At 38.7% G+C, this 21354-nt stretch overlaps 1 protein-coding gene, 1 long non-coding RNA gene and 1 pseudogene across 2 annotated transcripts in view; 2 read left to right on the forward strand and 1 right to left on the reverse strand.

The window, feature by feature from the left end:
• LOC137236586 (vacuolar protein sorting-associated protein 41 homolog) overlaps positions 1-21354 on the forward strand; it is a 24107-nt pseudogene continuing 2753 nt past the window's right edge.
• Positions 13431-15846, forward strand: LOC137236593 (tRNA (guanine(26)-N(2))-dimethyltransferase-like). Its single transcript, XM_067759376.1, has 4 exons — positions 13431-14108; positions 14165-14605; positions 14674-15271; positions 15458-15846. Exons 3-4 carry the CDS (start codon positions 15113-15115, stop codon positions 15605-15607), a joined length of 309 nt encoding a protein of 102 aa, XP_067615477.1. The 5' UTR covers positions 13431-14108; positions 14165-14605; positions 14674-15112; the 3' UTR covers positions 15608-15846.
• LOC137236594 (uncharacterized) overlaps positions 13709-21354 on the reverse strand; it is a 24783-nt gene continuing 17137 nt past the window's right edge. Inside the window, exon 5 of the long non-coding RNA XR_010948502.1 lies at positions 13709-14097. This is a non-coding gene — a long non-coding RNA (uncharacterized lncRNA). The remainder of the gene's footprint in view (positions 14098-21354) is intronic.

Raw genomic sequence — 21354 nt, forward strand, 5'->3', positions numbered from 1 at the left:
TTTTCATTTCCTGAATGAAAAAAAAATCATTGAGATAAAACACGCGGTGGTGAGTAAATTTCTATAATGCGTAATATGGTTTTTTATTAATTTATTTCTCTTTTTCTTTCCAGGTATCCAGTGCTGTTGAAGGTGTCATGGTACAACATGCAATTAAAACAAGCGGCTGAGCCATTATATCGTGAACAAAGCGTTGAGGCACAAAAAAACGTTTAAGGTGACGTATCGTTTTCTCTAAACGCTGCCAAAATGAAGTCCAAGGGAGATTTGACGGAATACGACGTGCTTAGCCGCAAATTGCCAACCGAGAAGGAGCCACAAACTCCACTGTACGAAATGCGTATCTTTGCCCCGGATAACATTGTGGCCAAATCGCGTTTTTTGGTACTTCTTGCGTTAATTGAAAAAGTTCAAAAAAAGTTCATTTGCACATTTCAGGTATGGCTGCCGATCAAGAGCCAATTAATAACAGCGATACAGAAACCGAAAGTACTGAAGATGAAATCGAGCCCAAGTTTAAGTATCATCGTATTGCCAATGATTTGCGTAAAATGCTTAATACAGATGTGGTTACATTTAGTGCGGCGCACCCAAAGTTTTTGATGTTTGGCACTTTTCTGGGTCGTATTTATTTATTTGACCATCAAGGTAATACAGTGACTTCACATCTCTCGGGGGATAAACCAAACGAATTTTCACACACTGTCGCTGTCAATAATATAGATGTTGACGCAAAGGCCGAGTACATAGCTACTTGTTCTGATGATGGCAAGGTAAATATAACTGGCATATTCAGCGATGAAAATAATCAAAATTTAAGTTTTGGTAAATCAATAAAAGCCGTCGCTTTGGATCCGGATCCTAAAATAACGGCTGGATAACGATTTGTTGTAGGTGACGATAAACTAACGCTTTATGAGAAAAATTTCCTTAAAAAAACTTAAATCAACTGTTTTATATAGCGCCGAAGGCTACGTTCTATCAGTATGTTGGAATGGATCCTTTATAGCATGGGCCAGTTATCTAGGCGTACGTGTTTATGATTTAAATGAAAAATGTTCACTTGGCCTCATGAAATGGGAAGAACCAACTAACGCACGCTTGGAGAATTTTCGTTGTAATTTTCGCTGGTCAAATGCAACTACGTTGCTTATAGGTTGGGTCGATACAATACGCATCTGTGTTATACGTAGACGAAATTCAGTTGAAGTTGCTTCCAGAGAATTGCCCGGTTATATAGTAGACCCAATATCAACTTTTCAAACAAACTTCTATATTTCTGGATTGGCGCCACTTACATCTAACCAATTGGTGGTATTGGGTTGCCCGAAAGAAAAGGATGCAGAGCGTACGTCATTGAGACCAGTTCTTTGCGTTATGGAACATAAACTGAATTCTTGTGAGGAGATTTGTACTGACAATCTTTCATTGCGTGGTTATCAGGAATATACGGTTAATGATTATAGTTTGGGTTGTATCATTGATGAAAATCGGTACTTCATTGTTGCACCAAAGGATATAGTTGTTGCTAGCCTATATGAAACAGAGGACAGAGTTAAATGGTTGATCGACCATCGTAAATTTGAAGAGGCAATGGAAGTTATATCAACACATGGCGGTAGCACATCATTGCTGTCTGTGGCCAAATTGTACATAAATCATCCACTCGCACAGAAGCAGTACGACGAAGCTGCGGAATTATGTCTGCGCGTATTGGGCAATAAAAATCACTTTGGGAGGAGGAAGTTTTCAAATTTGTTAGGTGCCAACAATTACGTTCAGTTAGCGCTTATCCACCTACCGCCGATGATTGTAAGCTTGATCCACATGTGTACGAGGTGGTACTATATGAGTATTTAAAATACGATGCCAAAGGATTTTTGAATCTTATCAAGGAATGGCCATTACATTTATACAATTGCACTGCGGTCATTAATGCAATTCATGACAATTTTCGTAAGCGCGACTATGAAAGTGCATTAAGAATGTACTTAAAGTTACAAAATGCCGACGTATTTTAAATGATACGACGTTATGATCGTTATGATGCAATACATAAAATGATTATACCACTCATACAGTTAGATCGGGAGCGTGCCTTTAAGATTTTATTTGAAAAAAATAAAATTTCACCAGAAATTGTTGTACAACAATTGGAACAAAATCAAGAGTATTTATATTGGTATTTGGATGAATTGGATAAATTTGATAAAAGTGGCAAATACCATTGGAAATTAGTGAATTTATATGCAAAATACGAACGTGAAAAACTATTACCATTTTTAAAAGAATCAAATCACTATCCAATGCAAGAAGCATTAGACGTATGTAAGCGGGAATTATTCTATCCTGAAATGGTGTATTTGTTGGGTCAAATGGGTAATCCGATAGAAGCATTAAATATTATTATAGAGAAGATAAAAAATATTGAAATGGCTATTGAGTTTTGTAAAGAGCATAACGACTCGGACTTATGGAATATATTGATTGATGAGTCTGTTAAAGATCCGGGAATTGTATTGAAACTGCTGGATGGCATAGTTGACTATGTGGATCCAGTCGCAGTTGTTGAAAAAATCAAGCTTGGTCAAAGTATACCAGGCTTACGAAATGCTGTAGTAAAGCTTTTGTGGGATTATCGTTTGCAGGTGAAAATTCGTAAAAGCATGCAAAAAGTACAATTTGAATTCTATTATAAGCAACATGAAAAAGTAGTAAATACACAAAATCGTGGCCGTTATGCTTCGGCCTCCGAGTATTGTTTGAAATGTCATCGATCGATTATTAGTACGAACGAAAATATGGCACCGCTTAAAGATATTATTATTTTCCTATGCGGACATGCATATCATCATAATTGTGCACCTGGCGCCTTGGATACTGATCACTGCGAATTTTGCAATCCCAGCGATTTTGATAAAAATTAAGGTGACGACTTTTTACTACTGCTGAATTAGATAAAAAAAAGACCATCGGTGAAATTGTATCGCCGAAACAGGTGTATGAGACTTCTCCAACCAAAATAAAGAGCTTCGGCATTTGGTTGCGTTGTGATTCGCGTTCTGGTGCGCACATCATGTACCGCGAGTATCGTGATTTGAACGTTGGTGGTGCAGTTACACAATGTTATCGTGATATGGGTGCTCGTCATCGTGCGCGAGCTCATTCAATTCAAATAATGAAGGTTGAGTCAATCCCAGCCCGGTCTGTCCTACATTTGCCGGTGGATATCACACAAAGGAAGCGTAGGTGTGTATAAAATTACATCTTGGAGGTACTGAAGGCTTATTAATATAATTATATTCTTTTTTTTCTGAGGGAAGATTGTGTAATCAACATGGCTAACTCATACAACTCTTTCGCTATTGCCCGACGATGGCAACGTACCAACGTCAGAAGCTGCAGCGCTGCATTATGATATACAAGGAGCGGTCGAAGAGGGACGCTATTATATATATATCGATCAGGTGAGTAATAGTAAATTAAGATTCGAAATCTCTCGCGGCAATGAGCCATAATGTTGCTCAGATACGCCATCATCTCGTTGCAAGGATCCTGAGCCAGATTAATTTGTTGATTTTTTGCCTTTTACATGCTCTCTACGCATAACTTTTTTCCAAAAAATAGAAAAGAACCATGAATTTAAATAAAATGGCCCAAGTCGGGCATGCTTCAAATTGACCTCAAGTTGTTAAGTTACCCGAGATGGGTGCAGCTTTTCTTCTTTTCAAAAATTCTTTATCCCGATTTGCTGAAAGAGTAAACGAAGTCCGCGATGCCAAATTCTTTAGTAGGCTCCAGGGGTTTAGCTACTCTCTTGAAATAAATTCACAAAGCATACTTAAGTTGAAGATAGATGTACGTATGAGTAGGGTTTGAAAATGCATTTTATTTAAAAAAACTGTAAAATAGCGTCTGAAATGTTGATTTTGATGCTTAATACTTCAACACCCAAGTCTCCCGGTTCTAGTATGTTCCAAATAGTTTGCCAAATTTCTTTGGTTGGAATGCAATGCGCAAAGGATAGTGTGCAGAAATCTGAGTTAATACCCTTTTGTGTTAGTCACTTTATTTTAGTTTAATGTTCCGCTTTTAATTGTCTTATGTGGAAAATATTAGGATATTCAAACTGAGATTCGGACCTGTTCTCCGGAATCGAAAGTATTTAGCCCATTAAGCACAGATCCTTACATTATTTTCCCCACAAATAAGTTTTATTAAGTTATTCATTTTATTTGGAAAATTTATTACAACGTTTTGCCGGAATATTTCTTTATTTAGTATAATAAATCTCAACTTGAAAACTCCTATCAAAAAATTGTCCCACCCAAGCAAAGCGATTCCGGTCGAAAGCAAGGTGACGTGTTCTCAATTTCGATCGATCGATTCTTTAGCGTTTTTTTTTTTTTTTTTTATGCAAAATTGCAATTGTCTTGTTGCCTCTGCATTTCCGAAAACCATTGGTGCTGGCATTTTGTTCAAATTTTTGCACAATTTTAATTTAACCAAAACCAAAATAAATAAAAACAGCTGTTTCGCTTTATTATCGACTCGATATGAAAAACGATACGAAATCAGCTTCGAATCGATTTGTTTAAATCGGAACTGAGAACACCAAAAAGAAATCGACTCGGAATCAACCCCGCCTGACCTTTCAAAGCGAGTCGGAATCCAGAACAGGCCGGATTGCTATTCAGAACACCACCTTGTGTTTCTTACAGCCAACCCAATATAAACGCACGCAAGTAATTTTCTGTCAAAAAATGTCTCATGTACATACAAGTTACATGAGAGCAACCCAAGCTGAATTTGCTGCGTGAAAAACTAACTCGATTTCCAATTTTTGTTCTGCGTAACATTTAGATTCGACGTTTGCACACATGCTTTACATTGTCGCAACGCATGCTTATTTGGGTTAGGGCAAAGAACGCCGTGCGGTTTTATTGGGCCGGCTCGTTCAACATTTATTTGCACTTTTACACCTTTACGACGTGCATCTTAATTTTATATTCGAAAATACTTTTAATTCAATTGTATTCTGGGGCAGATAGTGAGTCTGCGTTAGGTTGTGTTGGCCTCGTTCGGGGGAACGAGAGCTGGGTGATTTGTGTGTTGGCCTCGTTCGGGGTGAACGAGAGCTGGGTTTTTTGGGATAAAGGAATATGGACTATTAAAGTTCATTTTCGTTGTCGTTGGGCGGAAGTAGTACCAGTTTCGCTATTGGTCTTGTAATTTGTCCCTTAATTGTATTGACGTCAACAACACGTACACGGTTATCGGAACCTGGATGTGTGTTGACGACTCTCCCCATTCTCCACTCGTTTGGTTGTAGGCTGTCCTCTTTTATGACGACTAGGTCCCCGGGTTTTACGTTGGATTGTGGATGTTTCCATTTATACCTTTTCTGGATCTCGGTGAGATATTCCGATTTCCATCTTTTGCAAAAGGTTTGATGAAGGGCTTTCATCTTTTGCCATCGGTTTACAATGGAGGCAGGGTTTTCACTACAGTCGAGTTCAGGTGGAGCTAAAAGATGCCCGCCTACGAGGAAATGGCCTGGAGTAAGCGGCTCCAGGTCGGAAGGGTCGTTGGATGAGGGACTTAGAGGTCTCGAGTTGAGGCAGGCCTCAATTCGACATAAGAGGGTTGTAAACTCTTCGAGAGTATATTTATGATCGGACGCGAGCTTTTTAAAGTGGGTCTTAAAACTTTTTACCCCCGCTTCCCACAAACCTCCCATGTGAGGAGCGCTTGGCGGTATAAAATGCCATTCTATAATGTGATGGCTATATTTAGTCAACGTTCCGTCCCTTGCTTCACGCAGAAATGCTTTAAACTCGGATCGTAAAGATCGAGAAGCTCCGACAAAGTTAGTACCATTGTCGGAGTAAACGTTTTTTGGACAGCCCCGTCTGGATACGAATCTGGCGAAGGCAGCTAGGAAGGACCCGGAACTAAGGTCGTTTGTCGCTTCTAGATGGATGGCTTTCGTCGAAAAGCAGACAAACAGGCAGACGTATCCTTTCGAAATTCGACATCCCCTCCCTCTGTAGGATTTTATATCGAATGGTCCCGCGAAATCTACCCCAGTGTTAGTGAAGGCCCTAGTAAAGGTGGTGCGCTCTTTCGGAAGGATCCCCATAAGTTGCGTTTGTGTCCGCTTCCTGTAAATAGTGCAGACTTTACAGTTGTGGATAACCGACCTTACCATGACTTTAACGCGTGGGATCCAGTACTGAGTGCGGATATGACGTAGCATCAGCTGGTTCCCTCCATGCAGGGTGGTCTCATGAGAGGATTGGACGATAAGTCTGGATAACCTGCAAGTATAAGGAAGAATAATGGGATGACTTTCATTATGGGACATGTCTTTCGATGCCCCAGTCCGCCCCCCAGTTCGAATGATGCCTTCTTCATCTATATATGGGTTCAGGGGTAGAATCTCACTCTTCCCATTTATTAGATTTCCTGACCTCAAGTTTGCGTACTCTTCTTGATAATGTTGCCTCTGGCATATTGTTATCAATCTTCGCGTTGTTTTTTCTATTTCGTCAGGAGCGATCGCATGAGAATCCCTTTTCACGGAGGCTTTAGTTTTTGGGTGCGTATTCTGGAAAAACCGAAGAATATAGGATATAACCCGCAAAGCCCTTGGTAAATCGGAAAACCTATCCAGAATGTCAAAGTTATTTTTCACCAAAGTTGTATGAACTTTCACCCTCTTTTCCTCCATATTCGTATTGTAATCTTCTTCTTGTGTTGGCCAATTTTCGTTGTCTTCTTGTAACCAAGAAGGTCCCTGCCACCACAAAGAATTGTTGATTAGGTCCGAAGCGTAGAGGCCTCTGCTCGCCAAATCTGCAGGATTTGACGCGGAGTCTACGTGCCGCCATACTTTGTCTCCTACTTTATCGATGATTTTCGTTATTCTATGTGCCACAAACGTTGACCACGAACATGGTGGTTTTCGGATCCACGCCAGTACTATAGTCGAATCTGTCCAAAGGGTTACTTTAATGTTTGAAAGTTGCATATTTTCTATGGCCGACTCTATAATTTCTGCAAGTAGGACTGCGCCGCAGAGTTCCAGTCGTGGCAATGATATGGTTTTGACCGGGGCTACTCTCGTTTTGGCCATCAACAGGTTGGTGAAGACTTGATCCTTTGTTTGTACCCTCAGGAAAACAGTGGCGGCATATGCTTTTTCCGAGGCATCGCTGAATCCATGTATTTCGACATTGTCCTTCAATGTGTAGTGAACCCATCGCGGTATGCGTATATCGTTGATCTTTTCGTAGTCCGTCATGAACGATTGCCACCGATGTAGAGTAGTTTCAGACACATCTTCATCCCAGCCTGTCCCTTCCAACCAAATATTTTGCATTATTATTTTGGCTACAATTACGACTGGTGCCAGCCAGCCAAGAGGGTCGAAAAGTTTTGCGATCGCAGAAAGTATTGACCTTTTTGTTACGGCGTGGTTATTGTCAAAGGGTTTCGCTGTGAAGTAAAAGTAGTCGAAATGGGCGTTCCACCTGATACCGAGTGCTTTTACCATGCTGGTGTCTTCAAACTCAAGAAAATCCTCACTTAATAGGTGTTGCTTCGGTATACCCTGTAGGATTTTCTTGCAGTTGGACGTCCATTTTCGCAATGGGAAACCTGCCGATTGCAATGCCAATGATATTTCGTCCCTTGCCTTGATTGCAATTTCGATGCTGTGTCCACCGGCGAGTACGTCATCAACGTACATGCAATTTCGCAGTATATCTGCTGCCATTGGATGCGATGCCTCCACGTCATCAGCTAGTTGGTGCAGCGTTCGAATCGCAAGATACGGAGCACAATTAACCCCAAAGGTTACCGTTTTCAATTCATAAATGTTAATTGGGTTTTTGGGGCATTTGCGAAATATGATTCGCTGATATTTTGTTTGGTCTTCATTGACCCATATTTGGCGATACATTTTCTCTATGTCGCTGTTAAATACGTATTTGAACAGCCGCCAACGTAGTATAAGAACTGTCAGGTCGGATTGAAGAATCGGACCTGGATATAAGGCATCATTTAGACTTTTGCCATTAGTGGTAGGACAAGATGCATTAAATACGACTCTGACTTTTGTCGTTGTACTTCCCTCCTTTATAACAGCATGGTGAGGTAGGAAGTAACAGTCATTTGAGTCTGGCGAAATATTGCCTATTTGTTTCATGTGCCCTAAAGTTTCATATTCGGATACAACTCTATTGTATTCCGTTTGAAGGACTGGGTTTTTCGCAAGTCGTGTCTCGTTGCGATAGAATTGAGAGCACGCACTTCTTAATGAGGGGCCTAAGTTAAACTCTTTCCTAAAGGGTAAGGAGACTACGTATTTGCCATCGTTGTTCCGAACTGTTGTGGATTTGTATAGCTCCTCGCAGTAAGTGTCATCGTTATTGATGCTCCTTTTCTTTGGAATTTCCTCTATCTCCCAAAAAGCCGCCAATTGTTTATCTAAAGTGACCTCATTGAAATATGAAACTAGGGTCTTATTTGTATCAACCGCATCTGTCCGGCCTGTCAAAATCCAGCCGAACACCGTTTCCTGTGCTATTAATGTGTTTAGCACGTCCTTTCTGATACCGCCTAGCATAATTTGGGGGTATATGTCTCCGCCCAGAATTAAGTCGACTGGCTCATTGACAAAGAATCTTTTGTCAGCCAATACTAAGTCAGGGAATGCTTGCCTAGTCATTGCATTTATTCGGCAAGTTGGAAGATTCCCTGTCAGTTGTGGTAAAACCAGCATGATCGTATTGATCTCGATTAATGGGTCGGTTGGTGACCGCAGTTGTATGTTGCACGCTTCTTTTACTTGTGCAGACATTGTATTATTGATGCCCGAAACTTGGGCATGCAGGTGTTTGGATGGCAGATTAATTCTGCGCTTTAGTTTCTCGGTAATGAATGAACATTCAGATCCCGAGTCTATTAGGGCTCTCGCCGAATAGCAACACCATTAAAATGAATCTTGACCTGAGCTGTCCCTAGTAATACCCCTTTATTTGTGTTTGCGAAACATGAGTTCACATTATTAATCGGAGCGTTTTCTCTTTCAGCATTGCGTCGTATTTGAACTTCCCGTGAGGTAGATGCTCCGATAGTGTCGGAAGTATTTGTTGGTTTTGGCTGATTCGAAATATGAAGCAGCGTATGATGTCTTAAATGACATGTGGCACAGTTCATTTGGCTGGTGCACCTTGTCACCGAATGGCCAGCAGAAAGGCAGTTTATACACCCACGGCTGCTCTTAATTTGTTCAAACCGTTTATTGGGTGTTAAACGTAAGAACTTTTCACACTTTGAAATTCGATGTGCAGGACTTTTGCACATCTTACACGTAGGTTTGGCTGTTGTTGCACTTGCCTGGTAGGACCCTAATCGTTTCGACGATGTATCTGCCGAGGAACGAGAAGCATGTGGCTTAGAGGGTTTTGAAACCGTATCCCCTCTTATATCTACCACAGTTTCCAACGTTTGGAATCTGCTGGATAAGAATTTATCCATATCTGCCCATTTTGAAATTTCTGTTTTATTTTCTATGGTTTGTTCCCATAGAGCCAGTGTGGTTTCTGGCAGTTTTGTGGAGCACAAATATGTTAGAATTGCATCCCAGTTTGATATGTCAATCTTGTGACATTGAAGCGCTGAGATACAATTGTTTATTTCACGTTGCAGTTTTTTAATGGAGCTACCGCATTCGCTCTCAACTGCTTTTAAACTAAAAAGAATTTTTAATTGGGCATTGACCAAGATACGTTTGTTTTCGTATCGGTCACATAAATTTTTCCACGCTGTATCGAAACCGTCTGTTGTTAAGGAACACCGTTCCACTATCTCTTTGGCCTCCCCTTGAGTTTTTTGCCTTAAATAGTATAGTTTTTGCACTGCATGGAGTTTACTATTATTAATATATATGGCAGTGAACATGTCCCTAAAAGACGGCCATGAAATATAGTCACCTTTGAAAATATCCGTATCACATGCTGGCAGGCGCATGTGATATTCCATATTATCTGAGACATCTACTTTCTTATCTTTCTTTTCAAAATTTTCCAAAAGCTCAGCTATTGCCGCCTGACACTTTAGGAAGCTGAAATAGCACATTTTATGCTTCTTCTTGATAGCCGATAAGTCCTTTGAATCAAGCTCTGATGAACCTAAGAGCTTTTCGTATGTCACCTTCGTAGCTTCCCACAGAGTTTTTAACTCATCCCTTTGGTATATTAGGGAGTGTTTACTGTGTTGTGAAGGTGACATGTCGTTGAAGTCATTTTCATACTCCGTCACTACATCTGCTTGGCGTGTATAGGTATCCATTATATGAAAATTTATTGAAGTATTAATTGATTAATTGCCTTTGCAGAGAGTATTGAGTGAAAATGAACTGAAACGAAGGACTGTGTTTGAGAGAGATCTCTCGAGGAAGTGGCCTCGAAGCTTGCGAGAAAGCTAGGAATTGATTTAAAGAATGTGCAATTTTCGTGGTGGCAACGGCGCGCACCCACGTAATTATTCAAAGAATGCTCTAATGCAGATGTGCCAATGACTTGTGTAAGCCAATAAGTAATGGCTAGTGAAGAAAGTGGTGTTAGTGAAAAAATAATGAAATGTATGAACGTTCGTTATGGACTTTTTGGTAATTTAACCAAGGGCTGTGATCTTTTGTATCACAAAAATTAGATCAGTCAAAAACTGATTTGTGTATTGCCGCAAGTGAAAAATAAAAATAATTCAATTTTTAAAAAATTGAACAGGAAATAAGCCTTTTGGCCACCCAAACAACAACAACAATATATGTGTATGTAACTAAGTGCACTTTGTACTATAGCACCAAACTAAATTGCAAACGTATTGCCCGTGTAAATAAGTGCAAGTGATTTTTATGTGGGAGAAAATTTTATTTAATTAAATGTGCGCCTAAAATAAATTTACAGGTTTCTGAATAAGCAACCTTAACAAATCGAATTTTTGTGCAGTGGATTAAATTAATTTTTTCAGATAAATCCTGCAAAGGTGAAAATCGAAAAGTGACGCAAATCGGTGTTTGAGGTTATGTTAACCTTTTAGAGCAGTGTTGTGCTACCTTGAGCTGTGTCCGGAAAATCTTACCGCTGGTGGGGGATAGTTCCGGATAGTCACAAGGCGTGTTGCACAAACTTTAAATAACTGCGTTAAGCGCCTTTTTTCAAATTTTTGCACAAGATGAGACTTCTCACTTCACGGAAAAAAAACAAAATCACTTGCACTATTACATATAAAAAAGTCACTTTGTAATTTGTAATTTTATTTTGTGAAATTTTATTAAAAGTGAAAAGGAAAACCCTACCTAGCACGGAATACTTTCAACCACGTACCTTTATTAATTCGTTGATCCGGAGTACTCGAATGTGAATTAAATTTTGTTGTTGGATGTTTCCAAAATGTACCACCAAAATGTACCACCAAAATTTATCAGTTGTTGTATATTGGATATAAATCGCTGGTATCACCAAGAAAGTTGTATTATTTGCTGTTGAAATTTTTGGTTTTTCCTGTGTATTATCACTTCCTTGCTTTAATGCCTAGAGAGTTGAGTGGACTGTAATTGTGTGACTGGTTCTCTTTACCGGCGCGGTAAGGACCATGAACAAATGCGTGGTGGCAACGGCGCGCACCCACGTATTTGTTAAAGATTAGGTTAAGGCGAAAAAAAAAGGAAGAAAATAAAAACACCAAAAGGATTTCGTATTAATAAAAGAATTCACAAAGTGCTTTTATTTATATAAATACAACAAGTGTTAAGAAAAGGTTTAACAAATGTTGTGGAAAATGATATATATGTGAAAATAATTTTGAAAAGTTGAACTTACGTGAACGGGCGATTACGTGTTCCTTTGCTGGCTGCTGGATTAAAAGAGGACGAGACTCTTTTCCACATGAGCCGATGAACCCACGATACAGCCACTTCGTTGGGTTTCCCGGCAACAAAGTTGCTGTACCACGGGCTCACAGCGGTAAACGTCTAAGACACATACGTACTACCACTCACACATGCCTGTGTGTATATCACAAGAATATGCGGGTGGTAGTAACGAAGAAAATAAAACAAAGAAAGTTATGTTACGAGGGGGGGGGAGATATATTTAGGCCTGTGGCCTAAACAATTTGTTTTGATACATCAACTTCCGGCGCAGTACGATTTTGACATTCGTCCATCGAATTTACAAAAACAAAGTACATGCAATTTTTATTTATGTTTGTAGGTATGTCACCATGCTGCCACCTTGTATGGTTCCGCCATGGCTTTACCGAAAATGTGTCACTCGTAGATACGAGGTTAACGAATAAACGAGACGATGTGTATATATGTACACACATGCATAAGATTTTACATAGTTATATTGTAATTTATTCTGTAAAAGAACATAAGGTAAGCAAATATATAATATATAGCAAGAGGCAACACTTTTTTACTATTAACTTTACTTATTTCCGCTTACAATTCGTTATTTTTCAGTTTTGCCTTTTTCTAAACAACAGCTGTTGTGTGGTTATTTCAATGTAACCACCTACTTTTGTGGGTAAAAAATTATCCGGCTACTTTCGCGGATAGAATACCAAAAGGGTGTAAAAGTTTCCACATGATTTCGTTACCGTGGCGAAGAATGTTGTTACCACACCAGAATCGGGGCGTTATTGAAAACTCATTTGCACACACAATTTACACTTTGAATTTAGTTGTGTTTTTATGCACAAAATTTTGAAACTAAAAACAAAATTTTCATTTGTCAGAAAAAATAAAGAAAAAAGGACCTATTGTCAAAAAACCCTATCGAAATACAAACTGGCTTGTTTGTTTTTAATGAACTACTTTGTATTTTTCTTGTATTTCGTTAGTTTTTTTAAATATAGTTCACACACTAACACCGGTACTGAAACCTTATTGGCTCCCTCGACAGAAATATAAGAGAAAATACAAGAAAAATACATAGAAAATAAAGTAGTGTCTTATAGGAGTTTGAATTGTTTGCACTTACAGCACCATTTTATTTGCAGGAGACTTTCACAGCTATAAAAATTAAGGCGGATTTACACAGACGCTTTGGTTGTGTTGCATTCATTAATTCATCCCTGCAAAAATCGTGTGACCAAAAACGCACACAGCCATACGAATTTTTGACAGGGGTGACGATTTGGAATGAAAATTGTGCAAATGAAATAGCATGTTGACAAATTTTACTTTCCCACAATGTATCGTGCTCTCTCGCACCTATTATTTTCATAGGGATAGCAAAATACGTAATTTTTGCGTGCAAAAAATCCGCCATTTCTAATTCTGCAGAAAAGTTGAATACTTTTTCAATTTGTGTGATTTACATTTTGCAGAAATTAATATACACATTCTTTAATATTTTTTGGTCTACTAAAGTGTGTTTTAGCAAAAAAAACTCATATCAATGTGTGCATGTTTATAAAGAAAGAAAGTGAAATATGTAATTGCATAGTATAAATAATCGTGAGCAATTCTAATGCATAATAGTAAATTTTGATTTCCACATACAAGAAAAAAATTCTTGTTACCATTAAGATTTATTATCCAAAATTGAAAAAAAAAGATTAGAAAATTCGGTGTAAAAAAACGGCTATGTGTGCAATAAAATAGCATCTCTTGTTGAGATACACCTCCATAGTCTCCATTAATTATTGTGACGGCAGCAGCAAAGTGAACCCAAACAGTGTAGGTCGTGGTGGTTGTTGTTCGTGGTCCGCATCAACTGGACCAGGTGGGGCAATGACGCCACATCCAGTTATACCAAGGTATATACCACAAAAGCAACCGGGTAATGCAAGGCCACGATAGCAGCAGCAACAACCTCCCAAGGCTGGCTATCATCGTTGATTTATAAAAAAACAGTGTTGTGCATCTGTAATGCTTAAATATTTCCTCTGTTGAAACAGTTTCCATGATTCACTGTTCAACGAAAGCAGCAGCCAGCGTATGCCACCACCGAACAGCTGATAACAAAAACTTGGATGCACAGCAGTTTAAAGCCAAAATGGAAGTTGAGGAAATATCTGAAAATAAGGTAAATATATGTTTCGCGTTATTAACAAAATCGCCCTAAATTTTATGAATTAACAGATCGCTATGAACGACAAAGCACCCGAACGTGTGATCAAAGAAGGCACTACAGAAATTATTGCCGGCGGGGCCGTATTCTACAATCCAGTACAAGAATTTAATCGTGATTTAAGTATTTCAGTACTTAATGTATACTCAAAGCGGTTGATAAGAGAGCGGGAAGCGGCGGCGCATAAAAATCCACAAAATACAAAGGAAAGCAAGCAATGCTAATGACAAGAAACCATACACGGCTGGTGGTGTAAAATACGACGATGGACTGCGAATATTGGAAGCGCTTGCTGCAACAGGTTTACGTAGCATAAGTTATGCAAAAGAAGTAGCAGGCGTGCGTGAAATTGTTGCAAATGATCTATCTAAGGTGGCAGTAGATTCCATTAGCGTAAATATGCGACACAATGGAGTGGAACATTTAGTTGTGCCAAGCGAAGGGGATGCAATGTAGGTTTGATATACGAATCAATAGCTAGTGATTTAACTGTAATAATCAATAATAAAATTCGCAATAGGACTCTCATGTACCTTTCAACTTCATATGAGAAGCGTTTCGATGTTATAGACCTAGATCCTTATGGTTGTCCGAATCGCTTTCTGGATGGCGCTATACAATCACTGACGAGTGGGGGTTGATTACTTGTAACTGCGAATGATATGGCTGTGCTGGCAGGCAATACGCCTGAAGCCTGCAATGCCAAATATAGTTCTGTGCCTTTGCGTATGAAATGCTGCCATGAGATGGGATTGCGTATACTATTGCATTGCATTGAAACGCACTCTAATCGTTATGGAAAATATATTGAGCCACTTTTGAGCATTTCTGCCAATTTTTATATACGCGTATTTGTGCGAAGTGTAAATATAGCATGCGGTTGGTATACAGCATTTTGGCCTTTTACCACAATCAAATTACTTACCATATCTTTATATTATGAACACAGCAAACAATGAATGGTATTTCAATGCACTGGTTGTGATACCTATACGCTACAGCCTATGGGTATTGTAAAAAGCAAGATCTCAGATAAAGGCAATGCGGAAGTAAAATTCGGTATACCAACTGGACCAAATGTTAATACAAATTGTGCGCATTGCGGTGATAAACATCATGTAAGTTTCAACTATCCCACTTAAGTATTTAAACTCGAATAAATCAAATTATTTCCTTCTTACTTAATTGGTGCTTAACCGTTTAAACGGTTATGTCCGTTCAAAAAGGCGCGTCAGTCGCTTTTTTAGAGGGTTAACTGGCACCAATTGTTCACACCAAATTCTTTCTTATATTCCCAAATATAGATGGGCGGTCCACTTTGGTCGCATCCCATACATGATCCAACGTTTGTTGAAGAATTGCTACAAATCATAGAAGAAAAACCGCTAAGTGATTTGGACACACAACGTCGTTTAAAAGGTGTGTTATCGGCGGAACTTGTATTGGGTACATGAGTTTTTATGTAAAAAATATTCATCATATCCAACATCAATACCTCGCATTCAATTGTGGACGCTGTACGCACTACATTGGGTTCACGTAATATGGACAAGCATATTGTTGATTCCAGTGGTAAGGCCACAATTTCAAATGATGGGGCAACCATTAAGAAACTATTGGATAAAATAATAACACAACGTAGCATGCTCAAGTGGTATAAGCTTATCTGGAAAAGATATTTCGTAACGAAAACCTGTAGTGCCAAGGTAAAATACATTAAAATAAATTGTAGATGGCAACCCTCTTTAGAAATGTGCAAGATGCAACCATACATCAGATGCACTTGGCATCACTAAAATTGTTAGAGTCGAGCAATGTGGAGAGTTTCTGATTGGTTGAAACTGCCGTTGTTCGACGCCATGATTTTATTCTTGACGCCATCATTAATTTCGTTGCTAAGCAACGTAAAGAAAAACTGCTGAGTTGCAGAGTTGCGATAGCGGCAGTTTTTAGTTTTAAGTAAACCGGCCGCCGCGTAAGTTGTAATAAAAATTAAAATATACTTACGCACTTAGCGTAACAGAAAAACTTAAACTAAAGCCAAGTGACAATAAAAGAAACAAAGTGTTAGAGAACTGATTAGAGTGTTAAAGGACTAATTAGAATAAAAGTTTCAAAGAACTGAGAGTTTAAATAAAAGAAAAATATATTTAAAAACTAAACAAATTTTTATTAATTTGAAAGGGAAAAGTGTGAGTGCGTAGCTCTGTGTGTGCGCGCAGAACATTTTTTACAGATCCGTAAAATGGATCTTTTATAAACCCTGGAAGATTACCGCGCCTTGTCTGCTGTGGTTCAACAAAATATAACTTGGATGTTTGTTGCTCTTTTTCAATTTTCCTGAATACAAATGTCTGGATTGGAAAAATTTCAAGCAAATAAAGCTTGGCGTGCAAAAGTCAAGAAATTAATTGTCATGCAACGGTAAATGCTTATAAATATATCATTAAAATTGTATGCTTGTTTATGATGAGCCATTCGAGTGAGCATGGAGATGGATGTTTTAAATACTGTAGAGTAAATTGGCTTACTATATAAGAATTTGAAATTTTTCCAAATCTTTGACTAAAAAGTAGCTACTAGCTTGTAGAACTTTATTACTTTACTTTTAAAAAGATAAATCACTTTAGCATGGTAATATATACCTATTATTAAAAATTAATACAAACAATATCTTCAACATTTTTTTCTCGATTCACGAACACATTTAGAAAGGCTAAATCGCCTGCTAAAGAGCCGGTATCTTGCCAACGCTTTAGCTTGGATTTAGATTAGATTAGATTAGATTATTTATTTATTACGGCCAGAAGCTTAATTCGTAAATTTGAAAATATTACAGTTTTTTATCTTGTAGCTAAGGTTTTACAATATTCATATAATTTTGTTTTAAATACTGTTATTTGGTTGCAACTTTTTATATCCATAGGCAGTTCATTGCAACTTTTCAGACCCTTGTAGAAAATGTTCTGTTGATCAATTTCAGTTCTAAAAAACGGCAATTTGAAATTATGTTTGCTCCTCGTATTTATGTTGTGAGTTTGCTCAACTAATGCTATATTTTTATTTAAATACTCAGGTACATTTCCATGTTTAATATTAAATATGAATTTCATGGAGTGGAAAAAAATCTTTTGTTTCACACTTAACCAGTCTAAAGTCTTCAACATGTCAGCCGTTCGTGTATCTCTAGGTTTCTGAAGAATAAATCTCATGCATCTATTTTGAAGCTTTTGGAGCTTGTCTACTTCTTTAGAGGAGGATCTACAAACTTTGCTAGAAGCACGCGCAGCTCCTCGCGTAGCGAATGTGGATCAACACGAAAGTAACGTTGCTGTTAGCGGAAATGCAATGAACAAAATATTTGAAATTGAGGATGAAAATAAATCCAACAATGCAAACACTATAAAGAGGATTCCTTATAATTTTTCAACTAAGGCATCTTGTGACGAAACTATATTCGAATGCCAACAGCAGCGTACGTCTGATGAAAGTTTTATGGATTTGGAAAAATGTGTGATAAAACAGCATCCGATCCTGATAGCACACTATTTAAGTACATACATAGCGAGAACAAGGATATGGTTAAAGAAGATGCTAAAAAGCACAGCGCCGATGGAAACTATTTTAAAATCCCTTGTAAACAAGGTAAGTGAATATACAACATATTGAAAGTTGATAAGATTGCGTGGTATAAATTTAATAATATAATCTTAGAACTACAAGAAATAGATGAAGAAGCACAATCACTGCAACGTCTATTGCATGACTTATGCGTACAGGAGCAGCATCAATTGGATAATGAAACTCCTTTAAAAAGTATTGATGTAACACTCCTAGAAGATATTGAAGCGCCATCTAAAATGTGGGACTCCACAATAGTGGGCGATACCACTTTACAAACTTCACCTTTGAAAATGCGAAGATCAGTCTAATAGTTCTTTGGGTGGTGATGATGCATCATCACACATAAGCTTTCAAAGCGCTCAAAAAGGCAGTGAAACTTCAGCGACAACAAGCTTTTATGAAACAGCACATGACACCACAGGCACAAGTGCACCCAGGAAAGTTTCACATTATACCCAAAGCGAGTCCTCCGAAGAATCGCATGAACTGGAAAAAAGTATAATATTGATAAACCTAGATAACACACTAGAGCCCCCAGCAAATGAGCATGCAACTGTGACTGAACTTATCACCAATGATAATAAAAATATGCATGGCAGTGAAAAACTATCTTCCAGCGCGTCCTTTGATGATTCTTTAGGAGTAATTGAGTTGTCGGATGATGAGTCAGATGAAACGGACGGAAATGTAAACAAAAGTGTCTTTATTAAAGAGGAGAAAGAACAACAACAGAAGGAAATTGCAATAGAGCCAATAGCACGAAATGCGGAAAGCATGCTCCGTAATTACCATAACAAAAGTTATATTGACTTTGAAGAATCATTTGAAAATGATAAAGAAAATCGTAGTGAGAGTACCGAAAAATCATTGCACTTCAATGATACCATGGAAGAAGTTGAGTACATGATGAAAAAAGGTATCCAGTATATGCAAGCCGCTGAACCTACAAAAAAACTGGGTAATCTATCGCCAACCGTAAACGAAACCCAAATGGTGGTGAAACCATTACAGGAACGTGAAAAAACATTTACGTATTCGCCGAAAAAAGCAAAAAGCAACTGTGGCTCGCCAGCTAAAAAGTTTATCCATATCTCATTAAAGATGGTGATGTTGTAGCGATAAAGACACTCGAAGGTTTTAAGGAGTGTTTCCGTTTTTTCGTTAATATCTTTTGAACGAGTTAAAATTTTTATTCTCCGCCTTCGTATTATTAATACTGATGTCAAGACGCGTCGTTTGACACCACTCGATATTTTTGGCAGTCGACCCCTCAACTAGACTATTACCATTAATAATTCGGTAATAATGAAGATTTCAGGATGATTGGCATATTGGAGCAAATAACTATTGCTTGGCTACTGACTGCAGCCGCCGCCTTGTGGTTTATCAGGTAATCATGAATACGCACATTTTAAATATTTAAAAATAAGCTGTATGAACTAATACCATTTGTCTCTGTGTAGATCCTATATGCAAGGTGGGAAGTATCGAAAGAGTACGACGGCGTTAGGGAAAGTTGTTCTTATTACTAGAGCAAATACCAGCATAGGAAAGGAGACAGCCCGGGAACTAGCTAAACGTGGAGCCACAATTTATATGGCGTGTCGTGACATGGAAAAATGTGAAAAGGTATCAACAAAAATAAACCAGATAATAATTGTTATACAAATTTTGGTAATTCTTTACTTTAGCTCACAACTGTCAAAAATATCGGGAGAGGGTTCGAAAGACGCGTTTTAATCCCTGGACCACGAATCCGAGAGCGGAAATTAAGAATTTAATTTCTGTCACAAGATATTTCAAAAAAACCGCAAAATGGCCACGGAACGCTCCGAAACCGGAGGTGGGATCCATAGTATTTTTGCGCAGAACACCTTTCTGTATTGGGGGCCTTCGGCCGCGCTTATAAAAAATTACCCTGGGTGGGTCCAACACCGGTTTGGAGACCCAAACTATATCCGCGCAAAACACTTTTACCCACAGTTTTTCTTGCGGGTACAACAAAATCATCAAATTTACAATAACCACATGAAAATTTTTAATTTTGTTTGCAAATATCTCCGAAACGAAATAAAATGCCCAATTTCCGCTTTCAGATTCGTGATCCTGGGTCCAAAGCGCGTCTTTTGGCACCTGATATTTTTAGACGAGTTTTAGCAGTTGTGAGCTAAAGTAAAGAATTACCCAAATTTTTTATTATGATGTCATGGATGATGTCATACTGTCGACGTCGGGGTTAAAGCTGCTGACTGCGTTTTTTACGTAACGTGCCGGATCCATATCGATAACACTCGCCCAAACCTTTGGGGGTGTCTTTACCGTTAATACAACAACAACCTCAAATAGAGCCTCAAAAAAAACCTTGAAAACTTCTAGTATTTTCCAATCGGGCTTTTCCGTTTGGTCATCACACCGATTCTGGTAACATTACGGACACATACACCCTATATGAAGTGCTTTGACCGGCCAGCTCAAGTAAAACGTTTACATTATGGCTCGTCAAGAACTAATTAAAATTATGTAGAAAAGTAATTCATCTGAAATGAAATGTACAATTGAAGCTCATGTTCGGTTACAGCCGAACTTAGACACCCTTACTTGTTCTGCCTGTTTCAGAAGTTATTTTATTCATGACTTACATTATTGGGCGCTAAAGTAAAGAATTACCTTTATATTTTAATTGCCTGATTAAGAGAATGCGAGAGGTACACATGATCTACCAGCAGGAAAGGCGTGGATCCAAGCACGGGGCTGTAAAGTTATTGTTTAGTTATTGTTGCGAATTTGTTTAAAATTGAGAAAAAAAAATATAAGCAAAGCAACAGGGAGCAACAAACGAATGATGCAACCATCTTTCACACGTTGTTATTGTAGCAGTGCTTCGCCCCATCCAATAGGTGCGACCGATCAGAAATTATCATCAATATCCTCTAACGGGAGTCCAAGGAAACTTGCTGTTTCGACAGGGGGGACCATAATGAAAGGGGTGTTAGAGGCGTTTGTTCCACATTACAATTAAAGAGATGGTTGGTGTCATGTGGGGACACATTGCAAGCGGGGCATACATTTTGTATGTCGGGGTTGATTCTGGATAGGTAAGAGTTTAACCTGTTACAGTATCCAGAACGAAGTTGAGCTAGAGTGACTCGCTTTTCTCTGGGGAGTATGCGTTCCTCTTCCGCGAGGTTTGGATACTTTTCTTTGAGTACTGGATTCACCGGGCAATTCCTAGCATAAAGGTCCGACCCTTTTTTATGGAGTTCACCAAGGACCTGCTTGTGTTTTTTCGCTTCATACGGCTGGGTTCTCAGGTGCCGTATTTCCTCAAAATGCTTACGGAGATGACTCCTTAGGCCCCTAGGCGGTGCTGGTTGACCAATCAGATGTCTGTTGGGATGCTCAGGTTTCTGGGTATTCAACAGGAACTGTTTGGTCAGCATCTCATTTCTCTCCCTAATGGGGAGTATTCTCGCCTCATTATGCAAATGGTGTTCTGGGGACGTAAGAAGACAGCCCGTGGCAATTCTGAGAGCAGTATTTTGGCAGGCCTGTAGCTTCTTCCAGTAGGTAATTTTTA

The sequence above is a fragment of the Eurosta solidaginis genome, chromosome 1 (genome assembly GCF_040869045.1).
Source record: "Eurosta solidaginis isolate ZX-2024a chromosome 1, ASM4086904v1, whole genome shotgun sequence".
NCBI classification, from domain to species: domain Eukaryota; kingdom Metazoa; phylum Arthropoda; class Insecta; order Diptera; family Tephritidae; genus Eurosta; species Eurosta solidaginis.

Bases quoted from the DNA above. Each gene is read 5' to 3' on its own strand.
- LOC137236593 (XM_067759376.1), top strand. From the start codon at position 15,113: ATGGTATTTCAATGCACTGGTTGTGATACCTATACGCTACAGCCTATG. The intron at 15,272-15,457 runs GTAAGTTTCAAC...TCCCAAATATAG, and splicing joins ATTGCGGTGATAAACATCAT to ATGGGCGGTCCACTTTGGTC.